This window comes from Gadus macrocephalus, chromosome 20 (assembly GCF_031168955.1).
Source record: "Gadus macrocephalus chromosome 20, ASM3116895v1".
Taxonomy (NCBI): domain Eukaryota; kingdom Metazoa; phylum Chordata; class Actinopteri; order Gadiformes; family Gadidae; genus Gadus; species Gadus macrocephalus.
Genome location: NC_082401.1, coordinates 13,223,075 through 13,241,754, shown reverse-complemented (window position 1 = coordinate 13,241,754; position 18,680 = coordinate 13,223,075). Strand labels below are relative to the sequence as shown.

At 47.3% G+C, this 18,680-nt stretch overlaps 2 protein-coding genes across 3 annotated transcripts; both read right to left on the bottom strand.

Moving 5' to 3' along the window:
- Positions 1-9: 9 nt before the first annotated feature.
- On the bottom strand, positions 10-2,830 carry cnmd (chondromodulin). Of its 2 annotated transcripts, none has more exons than XM_060040082.1 (5): positions 2,311-2,830; positions 1,991-2,167; positions 959-1,099; positions 697-807; positions 10-560 (listed from the first exon to the last, which is right to left on the bottom strand). In XM_060040082.1, exons 1-5 carry the CDS (start codon positions 2,380-2,382, stop codon positions 300-302), a joined length of 762 nt encoding a protein of 253 aa, XP_059896065.1. In that variant the 5' UTR covers positions 2,383-2,830; the 3' UTR covers positions 10-299. The 2 variants fall into 2 exon arrangements, with proteins under 2 accessions (XP_059896065.1, XP_059896066.1); XM_060040083.1 differs by having other exon boundaries at positions 1,991-2,131.
- Positions 2,831-3,691: 861 nt separating this feature from the next.
- On the bottom strand, positions 3,692-16,665 carry si:ch211-199f5.1 (protocadherin-8). The gene is made up of 3 exons (XM_060040081.1): positions 13,950-16,665; positions 13,343-13,541; positions 3,692-4,369 (listed from the first exon to the last, which is right to left on the bottom strand). Exons 1-3 carry the CDS (start codon positions 16,452-16,454, stop codon positions 4,053-4,055), a joined length of 3,021 nt encoding a protein of 1,006 aa, XP_059896064.1. The 5' UTR covers positions 16,455-16,665; the 3' UTR covers positions 3,692-4,052.
- Positions 16,666-18,680: the final 2,015 nt, after the last annotated feature.

The following is an 18,680-nucleotide window of genomic DNA, read 5'->3' as shown; positions in this document are numbered from 1 at the left end:
AAACATTCTTGCATATTTCACTAGTGTTCTGTTTTTATTAATGCACGACCGCTGCTTATTTCCGTCGGCTTAGCCGCTCAGTAAACACGCTGTATGTTGCAGAGATGTGGAAGCTATGTCTCCGCGAACGCACTAACACGCGTCGACACGGAAGGAAGACCAAACGGCGTACACGTGTCACATCGTTGACAGTATGACACCATCACACACACGGGGAAAAACACGACATCGTGTCGGATAACTCTCCCCAGATTTTAAATATTGAAACTCGATTCGACCTAGAATCTCTCAGATGCAAATCAACTGTGTATCCTGGTACACCCCAACCTCCCGCCCGCCACAGGCCGCCACAGGCCGCCACAGACCTCGTCATTAAGGCTAGCAGGGAGAAGGAGCAGTAGGGACCTCTGGGGCGGGAGGGGTGGAGCCCAGTACACGGGGGCGTCCCCACACAGCGCCAGGATCTTGGGGCTGAGGAAGCGGCTGTCCTGTGTGGGGAGGTCGGCCGCGACCCAGATCACCGAGTCCTGGTCCAGCCGCACGGGGAGGGTCTCCTCCGACTAGAGAGGGGGGAGAGAGACGGCGGGAGTGATCCGATCGTCCCTCGGGTTCCATCGGGACCAAACGGTCACGATATCACGACAGAGGCACGGCGGTGTGAAATAACTCTGAGGTGTGGGTGATGTGTCGCGGTACCAGGTCTGAAGTCAGCCTCTCGGTGTAGCCCCCCAGGTCCGGGAGGGGGGCTTTGATGTGGGGTTTGATGTAGCACTTCTCCCCCCTGAAGAAGCGCAGTCCGCTGATGCCCTGGATTAAATCACAGGCGTGCCATATTTACACACACGGCGACGCTAACTTTCCTCGCTGAATGCCAAGGCGTTGGCTGGCCGCGGCAGACAGGGCATGGGGGGGGGGGGGGGGGGGGGGGGGTTGTGTGAATAAGGCCAGCCTGACTCACCGTCTGGAAGTCGTGGATCTCCACGGCCTCCTGGTCGCCGCTCCCGGTGGTGAACGTCTCCTGGTGGTTCTGGGGGTCGATCTCCACCGTGCCCCCCCTCAGCTCCCCGTTGATCCGCATGTTGTAGTGGACGTTATGCACCTGGGCGACCCGCATTCACAGGGCACTGTTAATGTCTCTCTCTCTCTCTCTCTCTCTCTCTCTCTCTCTCTCTCCCTCTCTCTCTTTCTATTGGACTACCTATCTATCTATCTCTGTCTGTCTGTCTGTCTGTCTGTCTGTCCGTCCGGTCCGTCCGTCCGTCCGTCCGTCCGTCCGTCCGTCCGTCCGTCCGTCCGTCCGTCCGTCCGTCCGTCCGTCCGTCGTCCGTCCGTCCGTCCGTCCGTCCGTCCGTCCGTCCGTCCGTCCGTCCGTCCGTCCGTCCGTCCGTCCGTCCGTCCGTCCGTCCGTCCGTCCGTCCGTCCGTCCGTCCGTCCGTCCGTCCGTCCGTCCGTCCGTCCGTCCGTCCGTCCGTCCGTCTGTCTGTCTGTCCACCTATCTTTTGTCTATATCTATAGTATTATTAGGCCTATCTATCGATCTATCGATCTATCGATCTATCTATCTATCTGTCGTATTTTAATGACATTATGAACCCGGGCCACATTCACAGTACAGTTAATATGAAATCTTTTGGTTTCATATTATTCACTGATTCACATTTGGATGTGTCTCTGTTACCATTTATTTGATTTGCCTGAAGAGGACTCATCTATCCAGACCTCTTAGACTGCAGACTTTGACAGGGCTGATATGAAAATAATAAGCATTCACCTGTCTCCCAAATGACACTGTTGCCCTACAAATTTATCGCGCCGTAGCAGGAATATAATTGTTTGCTCTGGATAAAAAATTGGCAGTTATTAAGTCTTTGTTTAACCTCGCGTCCTACTCGAGAATAGAATGGCAACATCATAAATTGTATAACTGGAGTCGCAGCGGAATATAGTGCTGAAATATAGTGCCGGCGTGGACGCCACGCAAAACACTTACGTTTTTATCGCTGACTTTCCACTGGTAGAAAGCCCCGACGGATGCGCACAGCATCACAAGTGCGCCAACAATCAGAGCGATGGCGGCACACTTCAGCAGACGACTCAGCGTGGAGGGCCGAGCGGGGGACGAGCCCAGCACCTGAACACATCCACAACACTCAGGACTCCACGAACGCTTTGCCACAATGTGTAAAACGCAACGTCAGACACAATAAATGAATACTAAAGGTGGTATTTTAGCTTTTCATACTTTCCATATTTATTTATTTTTTGGAATGACCTATATCTTAAAACAAAAATGACGTAGATGAGGCCTACCGGTGCCACGCAGTGCGGGAGATGCGGGGGTCCGAAAGAGACGCTTTGCACTTTCTCAGAAGTCGCTGTCATGGTGGTGTCGCCTCTGGCCAACTATTCTCCAACTGCGACCCGCTTTGGGAGGCAAGACGCAGAAGATATCTGCCTCCCAAGTTCACGATGTCGTGTGAGTGACGCGCAAAGCTTTTATAGATGGGAGGGAAATGACCCGAATTATTTTGGTGCCACAATAAAAGGCATTGGCCAGCTGTTGTGGTGTTGTTGGCTCCCGCTTTTTAACGCATTATTTAATCAATCCTGCATATTTCACTTTTCATAACAAATAAGATCCACGATGTGGTCCAATATGGAAAAAGCGCTACTGTTATCGCCTAAACACTGTAATAACATGCGGGACTCATATGTATAGTGTGCTCATGCCTCTTCTACCATTCCAAGTATAGGCCTACTCTCAAAGCGGTAAGTAGCGTATGTTTATGCAGGGCCACACTGCGCGTCCGTGGGACGATAAGCAGACAAAGCAGACCTCTGCAGCCCGTATGCCTCTGCTCATGCTCATTCTAATCTGACAACAAGAGGGACCCCGGCTCACGGTCAAGGTTGCTTGCACTTTATTGTTCCACAACAGGAAGGTGAAGGTATGAGAGAGATTGGAAAATATGCGGGGCCCCTGTTGCTTAGGAACCGATTGAATCACATTTTGGAATAATTGGAAAGCTGCAAGGCAATCAGAAAGGTGAATAGAATCTTTGACCCTCGGAAAATATATAATTGAAAGACCATTTGATCAGCTCTGTGCCATTTGCATGCAAATGTGGCAACTCTGTAATTATATTGTTTTGCACCTTGTAAAGAATGTGGTAGGTTTCCCGTCATTGTATTATTGGAATGTATTTAACCTGCTGTACTTTATAATCCTTAGCGCCAATTAAATGTGTTCATGTGGCTAACTAATGGTGTTTTAGTGTGTGTGTGTGTGTGTGTGTGTGTGTGTGTGTGTGTGTGTGTGTGTATGTGTGTGTGTGTGTGTGTGTGTGTGTGTGTGTGTGTGTGTGTGTGTGTGTGTGTGTGTGTGTGTGTGTGTGTGTGTGTGTGTGTGTGTGTGTGTATGCGCGCGCGTGCATTATGCATAACGTCTGAGGAAATTTGGCAGCAGCACTGCCCACGCAATTTATTTTAATTGTATTGTAAGCCCAGCGATGGTTTCACTCCGTTCACTATTTGCCGTCTTGCCGATATGACCTCAGGCGAATAATAGGTTTTTTCAGGAGGCTATTTATTTGTGCAACAATGTGACAAATTGAACCACATGACATGATAATCTTTGATACTGATTGTTTTCCACCTTAAGAAGGCCTCTTGTAGGTCTCAGAGTCCCTGGTCATGCCCATTAAATAACACATGCTATGCAAAATTCATTAAAAACTTGTTGGCTTTCCTTCGTTTTTTCATTATTTTTTTTACAGTGATTCATTATGAAAAATATACTATCAATGTACAAAATCTGGCCTATTTGCATATTTCACATGGTACAGTAAACAGTCATAAATAAACCTATACAAGGGGAGACGGACCAAACACTGGAGCGACAACACGAGGCAAGTCAGATGAAGAAGAACACATGTAAAAAGATGGATTCACACTCTGGTTTCGTTTGCTTCCCCCCCCCCCCCCCCCCCCTCCCCCTTGTGTATACATCGTCCGACGTTCGGACGTTCGTCGTCCGCCGATCGTCTGTCCGTTCACGAGTGCAAATACTCTGGGATGGATATCTCGTCCGTCTCCTGTATGCGTGCGGGCGTGGGCGGGCCCACTAGGATGTAGTCGAACTCCTGGTGCTGAACCTTCTCGTAGACGCTCTGCAGCGCATGGGGCTTGGGCAGGTGGGCGGGGTAGTAGTTCTCCCGCCGCGCGTCGCGGGGCAGCGAGGCCGTCCTGGAGGCGAAGGTGGAGAGGTGCGGCGCCGTGGCCAGGCCGGTGTTGGGCCGGCTGGCGGAGGGGCTCCAACAGCGGTCTGAGTGGCCCAGGACCTTACACTCGCTGGTGCACGCCCACAGACCTGGGGGGCACATGGTAGCAAGGTTAGCTTCACAGTAGCTGTGTTAGCATCACAGTAGTGTTGTTAGCATCACAGTAGTGATGCTAGCTTCACAGCAGGGGCGTTTCTAGGTTTCTGAAATGTCCGGGCCATTTTTTTTTTGCATGTTATTGCACCTGCACATTTTTTCATAATTCTTTACATAGGCCTAAATATACAAAATACACAGTTTATTATAGCTTTAAATAGCTTCCTGACTGCTGCGCTGCTTATCCCCAGACATCTAAAGTTCCATTCAAGTTATTTCAGAGTCAAATGAATACAAGTAAGACAGACCGTACATAATATTAGGGCTGTAACGATACGCGTATCAAACCGAAAATCGCGATACTCAAAGCCACGATCCTGTCTCGCGGTGTGAGAAGGCAGAAGCGCGATATGCCCTTTCTAACTCTTCGGTCAAATTGTCCGATTGAAATTTGCTCATAATTTGTCTAAATAATAGTCTGCTGACAGCGCCCCCTCCTATCGATGCCGTAAATATGTGACGAGATGCCCTCTCTGTGATCCAAGCTCTCCGTGGCTACGGAGGATTGCATTTCTCCACAGCCGTCGAAGTCCTCATATGCGATATGAACGACATTTATCCAGAGTGGGCCAAGCGCGAAAAAAATTGCCTGTGTGATCCTGTCTCTATTGTTTTGTGTGATTTGACTGGCAGTTTGTCTGCTTATAGGTCGGAATGAAGCGGCCACCGATTATTGACAGGATGGGTACTTTATTCTACCGGACTCGTTCGCTTCTTCACTAGACACACGCGCTACCGCTCGCTCTCCTCGCTCGTCCACTCACTCGCTGACGTCACTCACACACGCATACGCACACTGCCATTCTCCCGCACACACATATGCTACTCGTAACACTATGCCTCGTTATTGCGACGTTCATGTTTTTCCTCATCTATTGAAAGTTAGGCTATTAAACATGTTGCATTCTATACGGCCTGATTATGTCATTATTTAAGCTACATAGCCTAATAAGAAGCGCTAATAAGGATATTTGAATAAACCAACCAAACAGTTAAAGGGGCCCTATTATGCCTACCAGCAAAAAGCATCCTCCAACTGCAATCTTTGGTTATTTCTTTATTAATTTAGCTATACTTTAATAGTATTCTTTCGGTTCAAATCTGTTCAGTGTTCCAAATTATTTGTTATTAAATGTTACATTAAGATAATTGGTATTTAAGTGTTGTTTAAATAAAATGCTTTTTAAATTTAAAAGAAACGTGGGATGTATCGAACCGTGGGTCAAAAATCGTGATACAAACCGAATCGTGAATTTGTGTATCGTTACAGCCCTACATAATATATATATATATATATATATATATATATATATATATATATACAGTGAAGGCTGGTGGTGATTTTGGGTGGCTGGGCTAACGAATGCATTACATTTCGCAATAGGCCTACTTCACAGGGCTCCAGACGCCATGAGGTCACCTTTATATCTCTGTTCATAACTTTCATATAATGTGAATGATTTTTAAACAAGAATAAGGTGTAGAGAAATGTGTGTCTTTATTTGAAGCACGATTATAAATAAAAAGAAAAATAAGGTGTTTAAAGTGCTGAAATTGAACATTTCGAACTAAACCATTACGCAAAGTAAAACAGTTTTTGTGCTTAAAGTATTAAACAATTAAAATGTTGACCGGTCTCCCTTTGCGCAAAATGCGGCTGTAGACGATCACACACTCTTTGATAGAGACGTCTGTGTCGCAGTCAATCATGAAGGACATGTAGGCTATGTGGCGTTTCCGACGTCCGCAGCTGTCTTTTGCTTTAAGGTGTCGCCTATTACCGCAATGACTTGTGCACATGCCATCTCATTGCTACTACGTCGGGTTGACGTTTAATCCATATTTCTTCGTGAGAATAATTTCGGATTTAAATTTGGTGAATGGCAACTCCTCTTTGGCAATGTTGTATGCAACATTAAATTAGATAATTTCCGATTCCTTAAGGTACGGCCACACCAAACGCGTTACCCGCGTACCACGCGTATAAAATCGGCAATTTTTCCATAGGGAAGCATTGGTTTACGCGTGTATGAGGTGCGTACACGCGTATCATGCGTACCAAGCAACATTTTACTCTCGTTAGGGGCGTGTGAGGCGCGTATATGTACGCGCGTATATATACGCGCGTACATATACGCGCGTACGCGAGGAGTTCAAAAAATTAACTTTTTACGCTCATACGCGTGATACTTAGCCGCAATAGCCAATCAGCGTGGAGCTTGACCCGACGTCACTGGCAGAGAGTAGTGACCCTTGCACAGAAGCATACGGCCGACATCTTTCTTTATTCTGGGTGGAAATAGTAACATAGTTACGCCATTAAATGCGTTTATGGAAACATTTTTAGCGAGAAATGTGCATTTTACTTTCATAATGTTCACTCGGTGAATGTGAAGGATGTTTGGTTTGATAGTTATGACGAAGAGTGAACGCTCCGTTCACTTGCATGGACAGAGTCTCTGGTTGCTAAGCAACCTCAACGTCTTGGCGGACTATTTCTCTGCCGATCAACACTACGAATGCTGGAAACACACCAGACACACCATGTGAAGTTATTTAACCCGATTATTGTTATTTATATCCGAGATTATTTAATCTAACCCGATCTCTATCATGCACCCAGACACGGCGGCGTTTGGGTTTCCTTCCTCTGACTCCTAAATCCAGCGCAGCCACAGGCGCGTAGCTGCGTATGTAAGACCATTTTTGACACAAAATGGTCAAGCAACATTTTAGCTGCGTTACGCGCGTACATGGTACGCGGGATACGCTTTTGGTGTGTCCGCACCTTTAGAGAAGATTATTGTTACTGCCTGTCGCTGAAATGCAGCTGGGAGAGGGACCACTTTCTCTACACACTTGTCACGTCATGTTGGGTTATTTAGACATATGCTTCTTTAAGGTTTCGATACGAAACGTTGTTGACCCGCTTACAAATGCACTATTACCGGCCATATTCTGACCGCACTCCTGAAAGTAAATCTGTACATCGTTTGGATGATGTGTCCCCAATCTCCAATTTTTCCTCCAAAGACATTAAAGAAAACCGATTAGAAAATAAATTATCCACTTTGTTCATTTTCATGCTAACGACCGCCATACTGCACTTGCGCTACTGTGCTGTGATTGGTCGAAGGTCACTGTACTGTAGCTACTGTGCTAGCTGTAGTCCAAGGTCAGCCTTGGACTACAAACTAATTTAGCCCAAATGGGAAGCATATGAAGGGGGCGTGTCAGGGCACCTGTCAATCAAACGTCAATGGACGCTTAGCTACTGTGCTTGGGCTAAATGAAATCAGCCCAAATGGGGGCGTGTCACGACACCTATCAATCACAATGAAATGGCCGCTTATGCTACTGTGCTTGGGCTGAATGACTTTAGCCCAAATGGGAAGCATATGAAGGGGGCGTGTCACGATACCTGTCAATCAAAATTGAATGGAAGCTTACGCTACTCCGCTTGGGCTGAATACATTTAGCCCATTCACAGGAAAAAAAACAAGATATATCATATATCCTGGGTTTTTCTGTGACTTTTAGGTGCTGTTGCTGCTTTAGGTTCTACCAAAATTTAAAACAATAGCCTATGTTTTAAGGTTTTTAATAATATTTTTTCATTTTTACTGTAAAAGGTAGGGTGGGCTTAGCCCTGTTAGCCCATTTATACCAGCTGTCCCTGTGTATATATATATATATATATATATACATATAACTGGAGATATGATAGGTTAATTCACTTGAGGTGGTAAACAGTCTGGTTATGTTTTACTACTTTGAGATGCCTGGTATCCCCATGTTGATTTAAAAAAATATATATATTTAAAGTTGATTAAAAATAAATGATATAGATATGAGCCAGCTAGAATTATTTGCATTAAGTAACAATTTGATCACATAGTAGGGCTTTGACTCCGAATGTGAATGAAGTATTGATTAGACAGCGATTTATTAGAATCCTAGTAAACCGTTGGAACATGCAAGACCGGTAACCATAGCAACGGCGGTAAACAAACCTCGCGAAGCCCAATCTAGGTCTTACTGAAGGCATTTAATGGTCAAAATATTATCAATACATATTCGAATATTAATATTAATTAACAAACGAACTTTGAATATGATTTTTGGGCAAAAGTGAAAGCCCTGTCACATAGAGCCATACACACAAAACAATTCTGCCATTTGTAGCCAATATTTGGCGGCTGCAGCAGCCATTTAGGTTTTGGCTGAGCCGGCTAGCTGGCCAATAACTTCATCAGCCAGCCATTATTCTCAAAACAAATTGCTTCGGGGTCTAGCTCCACAGTAGTGGTGTTAACTTCATTTTAGTGATGTTAGCTTCACAGTAGTGATCCTAGCTTCACTGTAGTAGTGTTTGCTTCACTTTAGTGATGTTAAATTCACAGTAGCAGTGATAGCTTCACAGTAGTGGTGTTAGCTAAACAGGAGGGTTGTAGGTTCACGGTAGTGGTGTTAGCATCACATTAGTGTTAGCTTCCCAGTAGCGGAGTTAGCTTCACAGTAGTGCTGTTAGCTTCACATTAGTGTTAGCTCCCCAGTAGGGATGCTAGCCTCACAGTAGTGGTGTTAGCTTTACAGTAGTGGTGTAGGCTTCACAGTAGTGATGTTAACCTCACAGTAGCAGTGCTAGCTTCACATTCAAGTTAGCTTCACAGTGGTTGTGTTAGCTTCACTTTAGTGATGTTAGCTTCACAGTAGCAGTGATAGCTTCACAGTAGTGGTGATAGCTAAACAGGAGTGGTGTAGGTTCCCAGTAGCGGGGTTAGCTTCACAGTAGTGCTGTTAGCTTCACATTAGTGTTAGCTTCCCAGTCGGGGTGCTAGCCTCACAGTAGTGGTGTTAGCTTCATAGTAGTGGTGTAGGCTTCACAGTAGTGATGTTAGCTCCACATTACTGATGTTAGCTTCACAGTAGGGATGTTAGCCTCACAGTAGGGATGTTAGCCTCACAGTAGGGATGATAGCTTCATAGTAGTGAGGTTAGCATCGGAGCTTCACCCACAGTCAGTAGTGATGCTAGCCTCAGATGAGTAATGTTAACTTCAATGTAGGGATGTTAGCATGGGGGCTTCAAGGGGATGTGTGATGTGATGAAAGAAGGGGGGGGGGGGGGGGGGGGGTGAACTACAAAGTAATGTGTGATCCATGCCTGATGATATTGAAATGGTTACCTAGTCACCCCTTTGTTATTTTTTAGATCAAGGTATGACTTACACAGAGAATATTATTTGTATGCCTTCTCTTAACTTTAACTATCCATCCATCCATCCATCCATCCATCCATCCATCCATCTATCTATCTATCTATCTATCTATCTATCTATCTATCTATCTATCTATCTATCTATCTATCTATCTATCTATCTATCTATCTATCTATCTATCTATCTATCTATCTATCTATCATCCGTCTACATAAAACGATATATCTTTATCGTTTCATTCATCTCTATTTTCCTTTTTCCTTGCTCTCTCCATCTCTATGTACTGTTTTCTTTCTCTCCCTCTCTCTCTCTCTCTCTCTCTCTCCCTCTCTCTCCCTCCCTCTCCCTCTCCCTCTCCCTCTCTCTCTCTCTCTCTCTCTCTCTCTCTCCCTCTCCTTCTCCCTCTCTCTCTCTCTCTCTCTCTCTGGGTAACCTCTGCCAGCTAAAGGGATATGTATCGATCGGTTTATTGATTTATCAGCGTAAGAGATTCTCCATGGCTGCCAGAGACTGAATCCAGCCCTAGCGACGGACAAAGTGTTTCCAAACCCAACAAGGGTGGCTGCTTCTGATCAGCACTCCCAGTGTGTCGGCAGGGAGTACTTCTTTTGCACGTCTCTGTCGATCTATATACGTCTGTCTGTCTGTCTGTCTGTCTGTCTGTCTCAATCAATCGTTCTCTCAATCTCTGTGTCTATCTATCTTTCTATCTCTATATATCGTTCTATCAATCTATATGTCTATATATGTATTTCTATCCATTTATCTGACTATCATTCTCTCTATCTTTCGATCGTTCTATCAATCTATATGTCTATGTATGTATGTATGTATGTATGTATGTATGTATGTATGTATGTATGTATGTATGTATGTATGTATGTATGTATGTATGTATGTATGTATGTATGTATGTATGTATGTATGTATGTATCAGGGGTTGACACTAAGGTTTCAAAAGCACTTGCCCATCGGGCAAGTACAGGTCATGTTTGACTTGCCCGAATGTAATGTTCACTTGCCCAAATTAAAATCTGAATCATGAACGGGCCTCTTTTTGCCAGGCACCTGGCCTAATTTTGGGGAACTCAGAAAACTCATCCTAGCTCAGACTGAAGCTGAATGTTAGCTTCCACATAGTACGTGTTAAAAAAATAACAAACTTCTTCTTTGTTTACTTATATACCAAATTGTCACATCGTGCCATGAAGTGATTTCAGTCCACCGTTGCAACCTATTAAAGCTATCGCACAGTTATATGTAGACCTGCATGCTTTCATCTGGATTTTATGCAAATTTAAATAACTAAATGTCTAAGGTATTAGCAAAGATATGTATTTTTTAACTTTCACGTTTCTTGTAAGTCTAACTAAATAATCACAATCGCGTTTATAGTATTGTCACGATACTGGATTTTCTAACTTCGATACTATACCTGGAAAAATATTTATATTATACCATTTTCGATACCAGGGGAAAACTGTTTTTTTCAGAAAAGAACGTAACCAAAGTAAATAGAGTATATCTCCAAAACTGCTAGGGCTATAATATTATATCTTGGTGCCAATAGAAAGATTGTTGTGCAAGTAAAATATTTAATGTGGATACTACTTTACAGCATAAGTGGAAGATCACATTTCCACCTGAAATAATTATCAGTTGGTCATTATCAGTTGGTATCACTGTCTTACTATGAGAAACAAACAGGTAGATATCTTACCACTTTGACACTTGAAACCTCTATTTAAAGTTCAGGGCAAATATAATCGAATGACACCAAGCAAAACATTCGCAAATACACATATGGCCACTAGATTGCGCTGAAGAACATCTGTTCTGATTGAAGGCAATTTACCTTCTCCTAAGAAACCTTCTCTAAGTAACTTATTGTAAACACCATGTTTAGTTGCAAAATTTGGCCACTGGATTATCTGTCTATGGTGGTTTAATGAGATCAGATTCAACTTTGTGGACAAAAATCACAAAGGTAAGATTTCATTTTTGGTTTTTAAAAGAAAAGGGGAAGTTTCTTCTTAAGTTGTTATTTGTGGGTTTTAGTCCCAGAATGATATGGTTTAGATTGTCGGAATTGGTGGAGGCTCAGCTTTCATATAAATATGGTCAAATTTCGTGAAAAATACCGCTATTGCTGTGCATGTGCACAGTTATGAAACCCCAAACCGTGTTCTTGCATTTGCATATGACTTTAAATGATTATTTTGACTTTCCTTGGTCATTTGCTTTAATCTAAAGTAGGCTACTTCCAAACCGCACTCCTCCATCACTACTCCGTCTACGTAGGCCTACCTAAAACGGTCGCGGCGGCGCTGCACTTGAGATGCTAGCTGTTTTGGCTAACCTTTAACTAACACCGTCACACAGAGCATTGAGACTAGTGCCGAATCACTGCCTGAGACCGCACTGCGAGTGAGTGACAGGAGGCGGGGCTATGTTCGCGCTGTAGCGCTGTGTGTCTGTTAACTCGCTGTCCGAGAGAAGAGAAGACAGCGCGCTGATCAATTGCAAATATATCTATTTTGTGTGATTTTACGGAAGAAAATGGTTTCTTTGCAGTTTTTTAGAAATTCTTAAATATATATGAATAAATGATCAAACCCTAAAAACTGCACTTGCCCTTTCGGGCAACCAGCAATGATCTAAATTTCCCAAAAAAAAGAGCAAAAATACAAAAAAATTGCAAGCGGGCAACCGTTAGTGTCAACCCCTGCTGTATGTATGTATGTATGTATGTACTATGTATGTATGTATGTATGTATGTATGTATGTATATATGTATGTACGTACGTATGTATCCATCAATCCATCTATCTATTTATCCATCTATCCATCTATCTATCTATCTATCTATCTATCTATCTATCTATCTATCTATCTATCTATCTATCTATCTATCTATCTATCTATCTATCTATCTATCTATCTATCTATCTATCTATCTATCTATCTATCTATCTATCTATCGTTCATTCAATCTATGTGTCTGTCTATCCAATCTATACATCAATCTATCTATCTGACGATCCCTCTATCGATCGATCTCTATCGTTATATCAGTCTATGTGTGTATCTATCTATAATCAATCTATTTGACTATCCCTCTATCAATCTCTTTATATATATATATATGTATCTATGTATATATCTATCTGTCTTTCAACATAGTTATCTACCTTTTTATCTTTCTATATCTTTCTTTCTATCTGTCGATCTATCCCTATAGATAGAATCTATCTATCTATCTATCTATCTATCTATCTATCTATCTATCTATCTATCTATCTATCGATCTGACTATCCCTCCATCTATCGATCTCTATCTATCGTTCTATTATTATATGTCTATCTATGTTTCTATCTATATATCAATTTATCTATCTGACTGTCCCTCTATCTATCTATTTATATATATATCTATATGTCTATCTATGTATATATCTATCTGTCTTCAAACATATTTATCTATCTTTAATCTTTCCATCTCTGTCTGTATCTGTCTGTCTCTTTGTTTATCTATCTAACTATCTGTCTATATACCTATCGTTCTTTCTATCTATCTGTCTTTCAAAGTAGTTACCCATCTCTCTATCTCTGTCAGTCTGTCGGCGCTGTAATGACAGTATGAACACGGGGCCACATCCACAGTACGACGTTAACACGGACTCACTGTGTGTGGGCAGGGAGTCCTTCTTGTGCACGTCGCCGCTGATGTCAGAGTCGCTGTCGTTGAAGTCGCTGTCCCCCTTGCCGCTGTCCTTGCCGCTGATCTGCGGGTCGCGGGCGGAGATGGTGGTGAAGGAGTTGCCCTTCCATATGGTAATGGGACGCAGCGTCTCCTTCCCGTAGCCCGGGAGCGTGGAGTAGCCCTGGAGGAAGGACCACGGCGGGAGGTTAGGGCCAGGTGTGCCACGAGCGTCAGGGACGCATCAACCAACAGGACGGCTGCGTCCGTCTCAACGCCCCGCCTTCGGCTCACAACGACGATGACATCACACAGCGATGACATCACACAACGATGACATCACGCAGCGATGACATCATACACCGATGACATCATACACCGATGACGTCACACAGCGATGACGTCACACACCGATGACATCGCACACCGATGACATCACACAACGATGACATCACGCACCGATGACATCGTACACCGAGGACATCACACTACGATGACATCACGCACCGATGACATCGTACACCGAGGACATCACACTACGATGACATCACACTGCGATGACATCAGAGCCCCGACACGCCTGCGGTCTCACCTTCAGCTTGCCCTCCATCCCGCCGCGGCCGCTGGGGTCGAACACGCCGGCCGCCGGCCCCTCCTCCTCGCCGGCGTCCTCCAGGGCGTGGCCGCCGGCCATCGGGGGGGGCTCGGCGTACGGGTGCGCCTCGAACGCCTTCCCGCCCTTGTGCTTGGCGAGCCCCGGGTCGGCGCGCACGCCGGCCTTCTCCGCGGCCTTCTCCGCGGCGCCGGGCGCGTCCCCCTCGCCCTCCGCCCCCTCCTCCTCGTCCTCCTCCCCGTCTCCCTCCCCCTCGTCCTCCCGCCGGCCTGCCCCCCTCCCCTTCTCCTTGCGACGGCGGCTGCACGAGGTGGTGATGAGGAGGATGGCGAGCAGCAGCAGCGAGCAGCTCCCCGCCAGCACCACGATGATGGCTACCGAGGTGTCCCACTCCAGGGAGGCCTCGGCGCCGCCCGCCTGCCCCGGCGGGGCGGCGGCGCTGGGCACGGGCCCCTCCACGAAGCTGAGCAGCAGCGTGGCGGTGGCGGTGAGCGCGGGCGCCCCGTTGTCGCTCACGGCGACCGTCACCCGGGCGACGTCGGAGAGGTCGTAGGCCAGCTGGCGGCTGGCGTGCAGGCGGCCCGTGGCCCGGTTGATGGAGAACCCCAGGTGGCCCCCCTCGGTGATGCGGTAGGACAGCTGCGCGTTGGCGCCCTCGTCCGCGTCCACCGCCTTCACCTGCGTGACGCCGTAGCCCGCCGCGGCGTCGCGGGGCAGGAAGACCTCGGCGGAGCCCTTGTAGAGCACGGGCTGGATGATGGTGGGCAGGTTGTCGTTCTGGTCCAGGACCCGCAGCCGGATCAGGGCGCGGGTCTGCAGCTGGGGCAGGCCGCCATCGCTGGCCTGCACGTGGATCTCAAACACCTTCATCACCTCGTAGTTGAAGCTCCGCAGGGCGTAGATGGAGCCCGTCACGGAGTTGAGCGACACAAAGGTGTTGACCGGCGAGCCCATGAGCACGCCGTCCAGAAGCCGGTACGTGATCTTACCGTTGTTGCCCAGGTCGGCGTCCCGGGCCTCTACCGTGGTGATGAAGGCGCCGGGCGCGTTGTTCTCCAGAACCGACACCTCGTACACGGGCTTACTGAAGTGGGGGGCGTTGTCGTTCTCGTCCGTCAGCCGGATGGTGTACTGGAGGATCCTCCGTAACGGCGGGGACCCGAAGTCCTCCGCCATCACTGTCAGGTTGTACTCCCCGATGCGCTCGCGGTCGAGCGCGGCCGCCGTGACGATCATATAACTGTCCTCGTGCGCCTGTTTAAGCTTGAAGTGGTCGTGGCCGTAGAGCGTGCAGTGCACCTGGCCGTTGACGCCCGAGTCCCTGTCCAGGGTGCTGATGAGCGCCACCAGGCTGTCCCGCTCGGCCGCCTCGCTGATGAACGCGACGCCCGTGGACGTTGAGGTCATCGGGGTGATGCTGATCTCGGGCGCATTGTCGTTCACGTCCTTCACGCGAATGATAATCCGGCACACGGAGGGGGTCGGGTTAGGGCCGAGGTCGGACGCTTGCACGTCGACCTCGTAGGTCGCCTTTTCCTCGAAGTCCACCGAGCGCTGGAGCGTCAGACGACCCGATCTATCGTCCACTTTGAAAAGTTCCCTGATCTCGAATGGCACCTGCTTCCCGAAGCCGTACACCACCTCCCCGTTCGACCCTTCGTCCGCGTCCACCGCGTTAAGATCCAGTATCACGGTCCCCACGGGGGAGTCCTCGGGCAGACTCACCGAGAAGCTGTTCTGGTCGAACACCGGGCTGTTGTCGTTGAAGTCCGTGACTTTGACGGTGATCTTGGTGGAGCCGGTCCTGGACGGGTTCCCGCCGTCCGTGGCCACCAACTCCACCACGTAGGAGGACTGGACCTCACGGTCCAGCTCTTTCATTAGCACCAATTCCGCATATTTAACCCCATCCGCTCTCTGCTGCACGTCAATAGAGAAGTGGCTGTTGACGGAGACCTGGTAGCTCTGGATGTAATTTGAGCCCACGTCCACGTCCATGGCGGGGTCCAGAGGCACGCGGGACCCCACGGCCGCGCTCTCCGAGATCTCCACCACGGACTCCTTGTAGGGGAACTCGGGGGAGTTGTCGTTAATGTCCTTCACCTCCACCTGCACGTGGATCAGCTTGTAGCGCTCTTTGGAGAAATTGACCACGTCGAACTCTATGAGGCAGACTGGCGAGTGGCGGCAGGTCCGCTCCCGGTCTACGCGCTCCCCCACAGTCAGCTCCCCGTCGCTCTCCCGCACCCTGATGTGCGAGTCGTTGAACTGTTTCATCATCCTGAAATTGGTCCTGGACGCGTGGGACAAACTCAAGGACATGTCCTTGGCCAGGTTCCCGATCACCGTGCCCGGGCCGTCCTCCTCGTTGGTCTGGTACCGGATGGTGTTCCCCTCGGTCCCGGACACCGAGACGAATAACATTTGTTGAATCGAGCTCAGTAAGATCCACCAGTGCCAGCCGATAAAGTTAACCCGCATCATTTTCACGGTGCGTTTTTTTTTCCTTCTTTGTTTTGAAAAGCGAATAGAAAATCTCCGTCAGACTCCTCGCGTAAAGGCGGTGTATCCAGTGCGCCAGACGTCCACGCAGCTCCCCGTGCCAAGCCAAAGTTACCTGCTCCTCGGTGCGCACCTCTCCTCTCCTCTCCGCTCCTCTCCTCTCCGCGCCAGACGCTGCAGTGGCGGGTTTATACGGCGCCTCATGCTAATGAGACCAGTGTGACCAATCCCGCGCGCTAGAATTAAAAATAGGCCTCGGAAAAAAGAAAAAACTCTAAGCTTGTTTTCAAAGTGGATGTATAATGTGTAGCGGGAGGTTGGTGGAAAGAAATAGATTAATACTAGCAAATAATAAATAAGCTTTAATTTCGTGGCTTGGAGATAGTGCGGTGGCTGTTTATGTTATTCATGGTTTTACAGCCATTAACTAGATAATGTTTTTCATTTATATGCTGGTAATTTTTTACCGTTTTTAATTTAAAATGTCCAATGGAATATTGGTGTGAAGGTTTTTTAATTTAGTGGTTCTGTGTGGGCATATGTTGGATCATGTGTGTGTGTGTGTGCGTATTGTTCCTGGTGGGTGACTCTGTGTGTGTGTAGTGTGTGCACAGGTGTGTAACTGTGTGTGTGTATGTGTGTGTTTGTGTGTGTGTGTGTGTGTGTGTGTGTGTGTGTGTGTGTGTGTGTGTGTGTGTGTGTGTGTGTGTGTGTGTGTGTGTGTGTGTGTGTTTGTGTGTGTACTTGTGTGTAGGTGTGCACATGTGAATGTGTGTGTGTGTGTGTGTGTGTGTGTGTGTGTGTGTGTGTGTGTGTGTGTGTGTGGGTGGGTGTTTGTATGTGAGTGCTTGTGTATATGTTTGAGTGTATATGTGTGAGTGTTGTGTGTACGTGTGAGTGTATATGTGTGAGTGTTGTGTGTACGTGTGAGTGTGTGTGTGTGTGTGTGTGTGTGTGTGTGTGTGTGTGTGTGTGTGTGTGTGTGTGTGTGTGTGTGTGTGTGTGTGTGTATACATATAATAAGTGTGTGTCGGTGTTTATATGTGAGTGCTTGTGTATATGTTTGAGTGTATATGTGTGAGTGTTGTGTGTACGTGTGAGTGTATATGTGTGAGTGTTGTGTGTACGTGTGAGTGTGTGTGTGTGTGTGTGTGTGTGTGTGTGTGTGTGTGTGTGTGTGTGTGTGTGTGTGTGTGTGTGTGTGTGTGTGTGTGCGTGCCCACTCAGAGCTCAAGTTTTTCTGGGTCATGTGTGCTCCAGCAGCATCCGTCACCTCTCTAATGCATGATAATTATGCGCCCATTATCAAGCCAGATAATGATAATTTTACAATTTGTAGCACAGCTGAAGAGTGAAAGATTATCAATAATTATTCCCCTCCTTCGCTGGCGAGGAGCTCCAGAATAGACGCGGTGGAGCACAGGTGATCCACATAATATCCCCAGGTCCGCTGCCCTCGGCTCGGCTCACAAACATTGACACAACCAGAAACTCACATGACTGGACCACCGGGACTCTGAGCGTACGAACCTGAACGGAAGTCTGTACTCAGACCGCTGTCTGAGGCCGCTGTCTGAGGCCGCTGTCTGAGACCGCCGTCTGAGACCGCCGTCTGAGACCGCCGTCTGAGACCGCCGTCTGAGACCGCCGTCTGAGACCGCCGTCTGTACTCAGACACCTCTCTGTCTGTACTTAGACCTCTGTCTGTCTCTACTCCTCTGTCTGTACTCAGACCTCCTCTGTCTGTAGTAGACCTCCTCTGTCTGTGCTCAGACCTCCTCTGTCTTCACTCTATCTGTCTGTACTCCACTGTCTGTACTCACTCAGACCTCCTTTGTCTTTACTCTATCTGTCTGTACTCCTCTGTCTGTAGTAGACCTCCTCTGTCTGTAGTAGACCTCCTCTGTCTGTACTCAGACCTCCTCTGCCTGTAGTAGACCTCCTCTGTCTGTAGTAGACCTCCTCTGTCTGTACTCAGACCTCCTCTGTCTGTGCTCAGACCTCCTCTGTCTTCACTCTATCTGTCTGTACTCCTCTGTCTGTAGTAGACCTCCTCTGTCTGTACTCAGACCTCCTCTGCCTGTAGTAGACCTCCTCTGTCTGTAGTAGACCTCCTCTGTCTGTACTCAGACCTCCTCTGTCTGTGCTCAGACCTCCTCTGTCTTCACTCTATCTGTCTGTACTCCTCTGTCTGTAGTAGACCTCCTC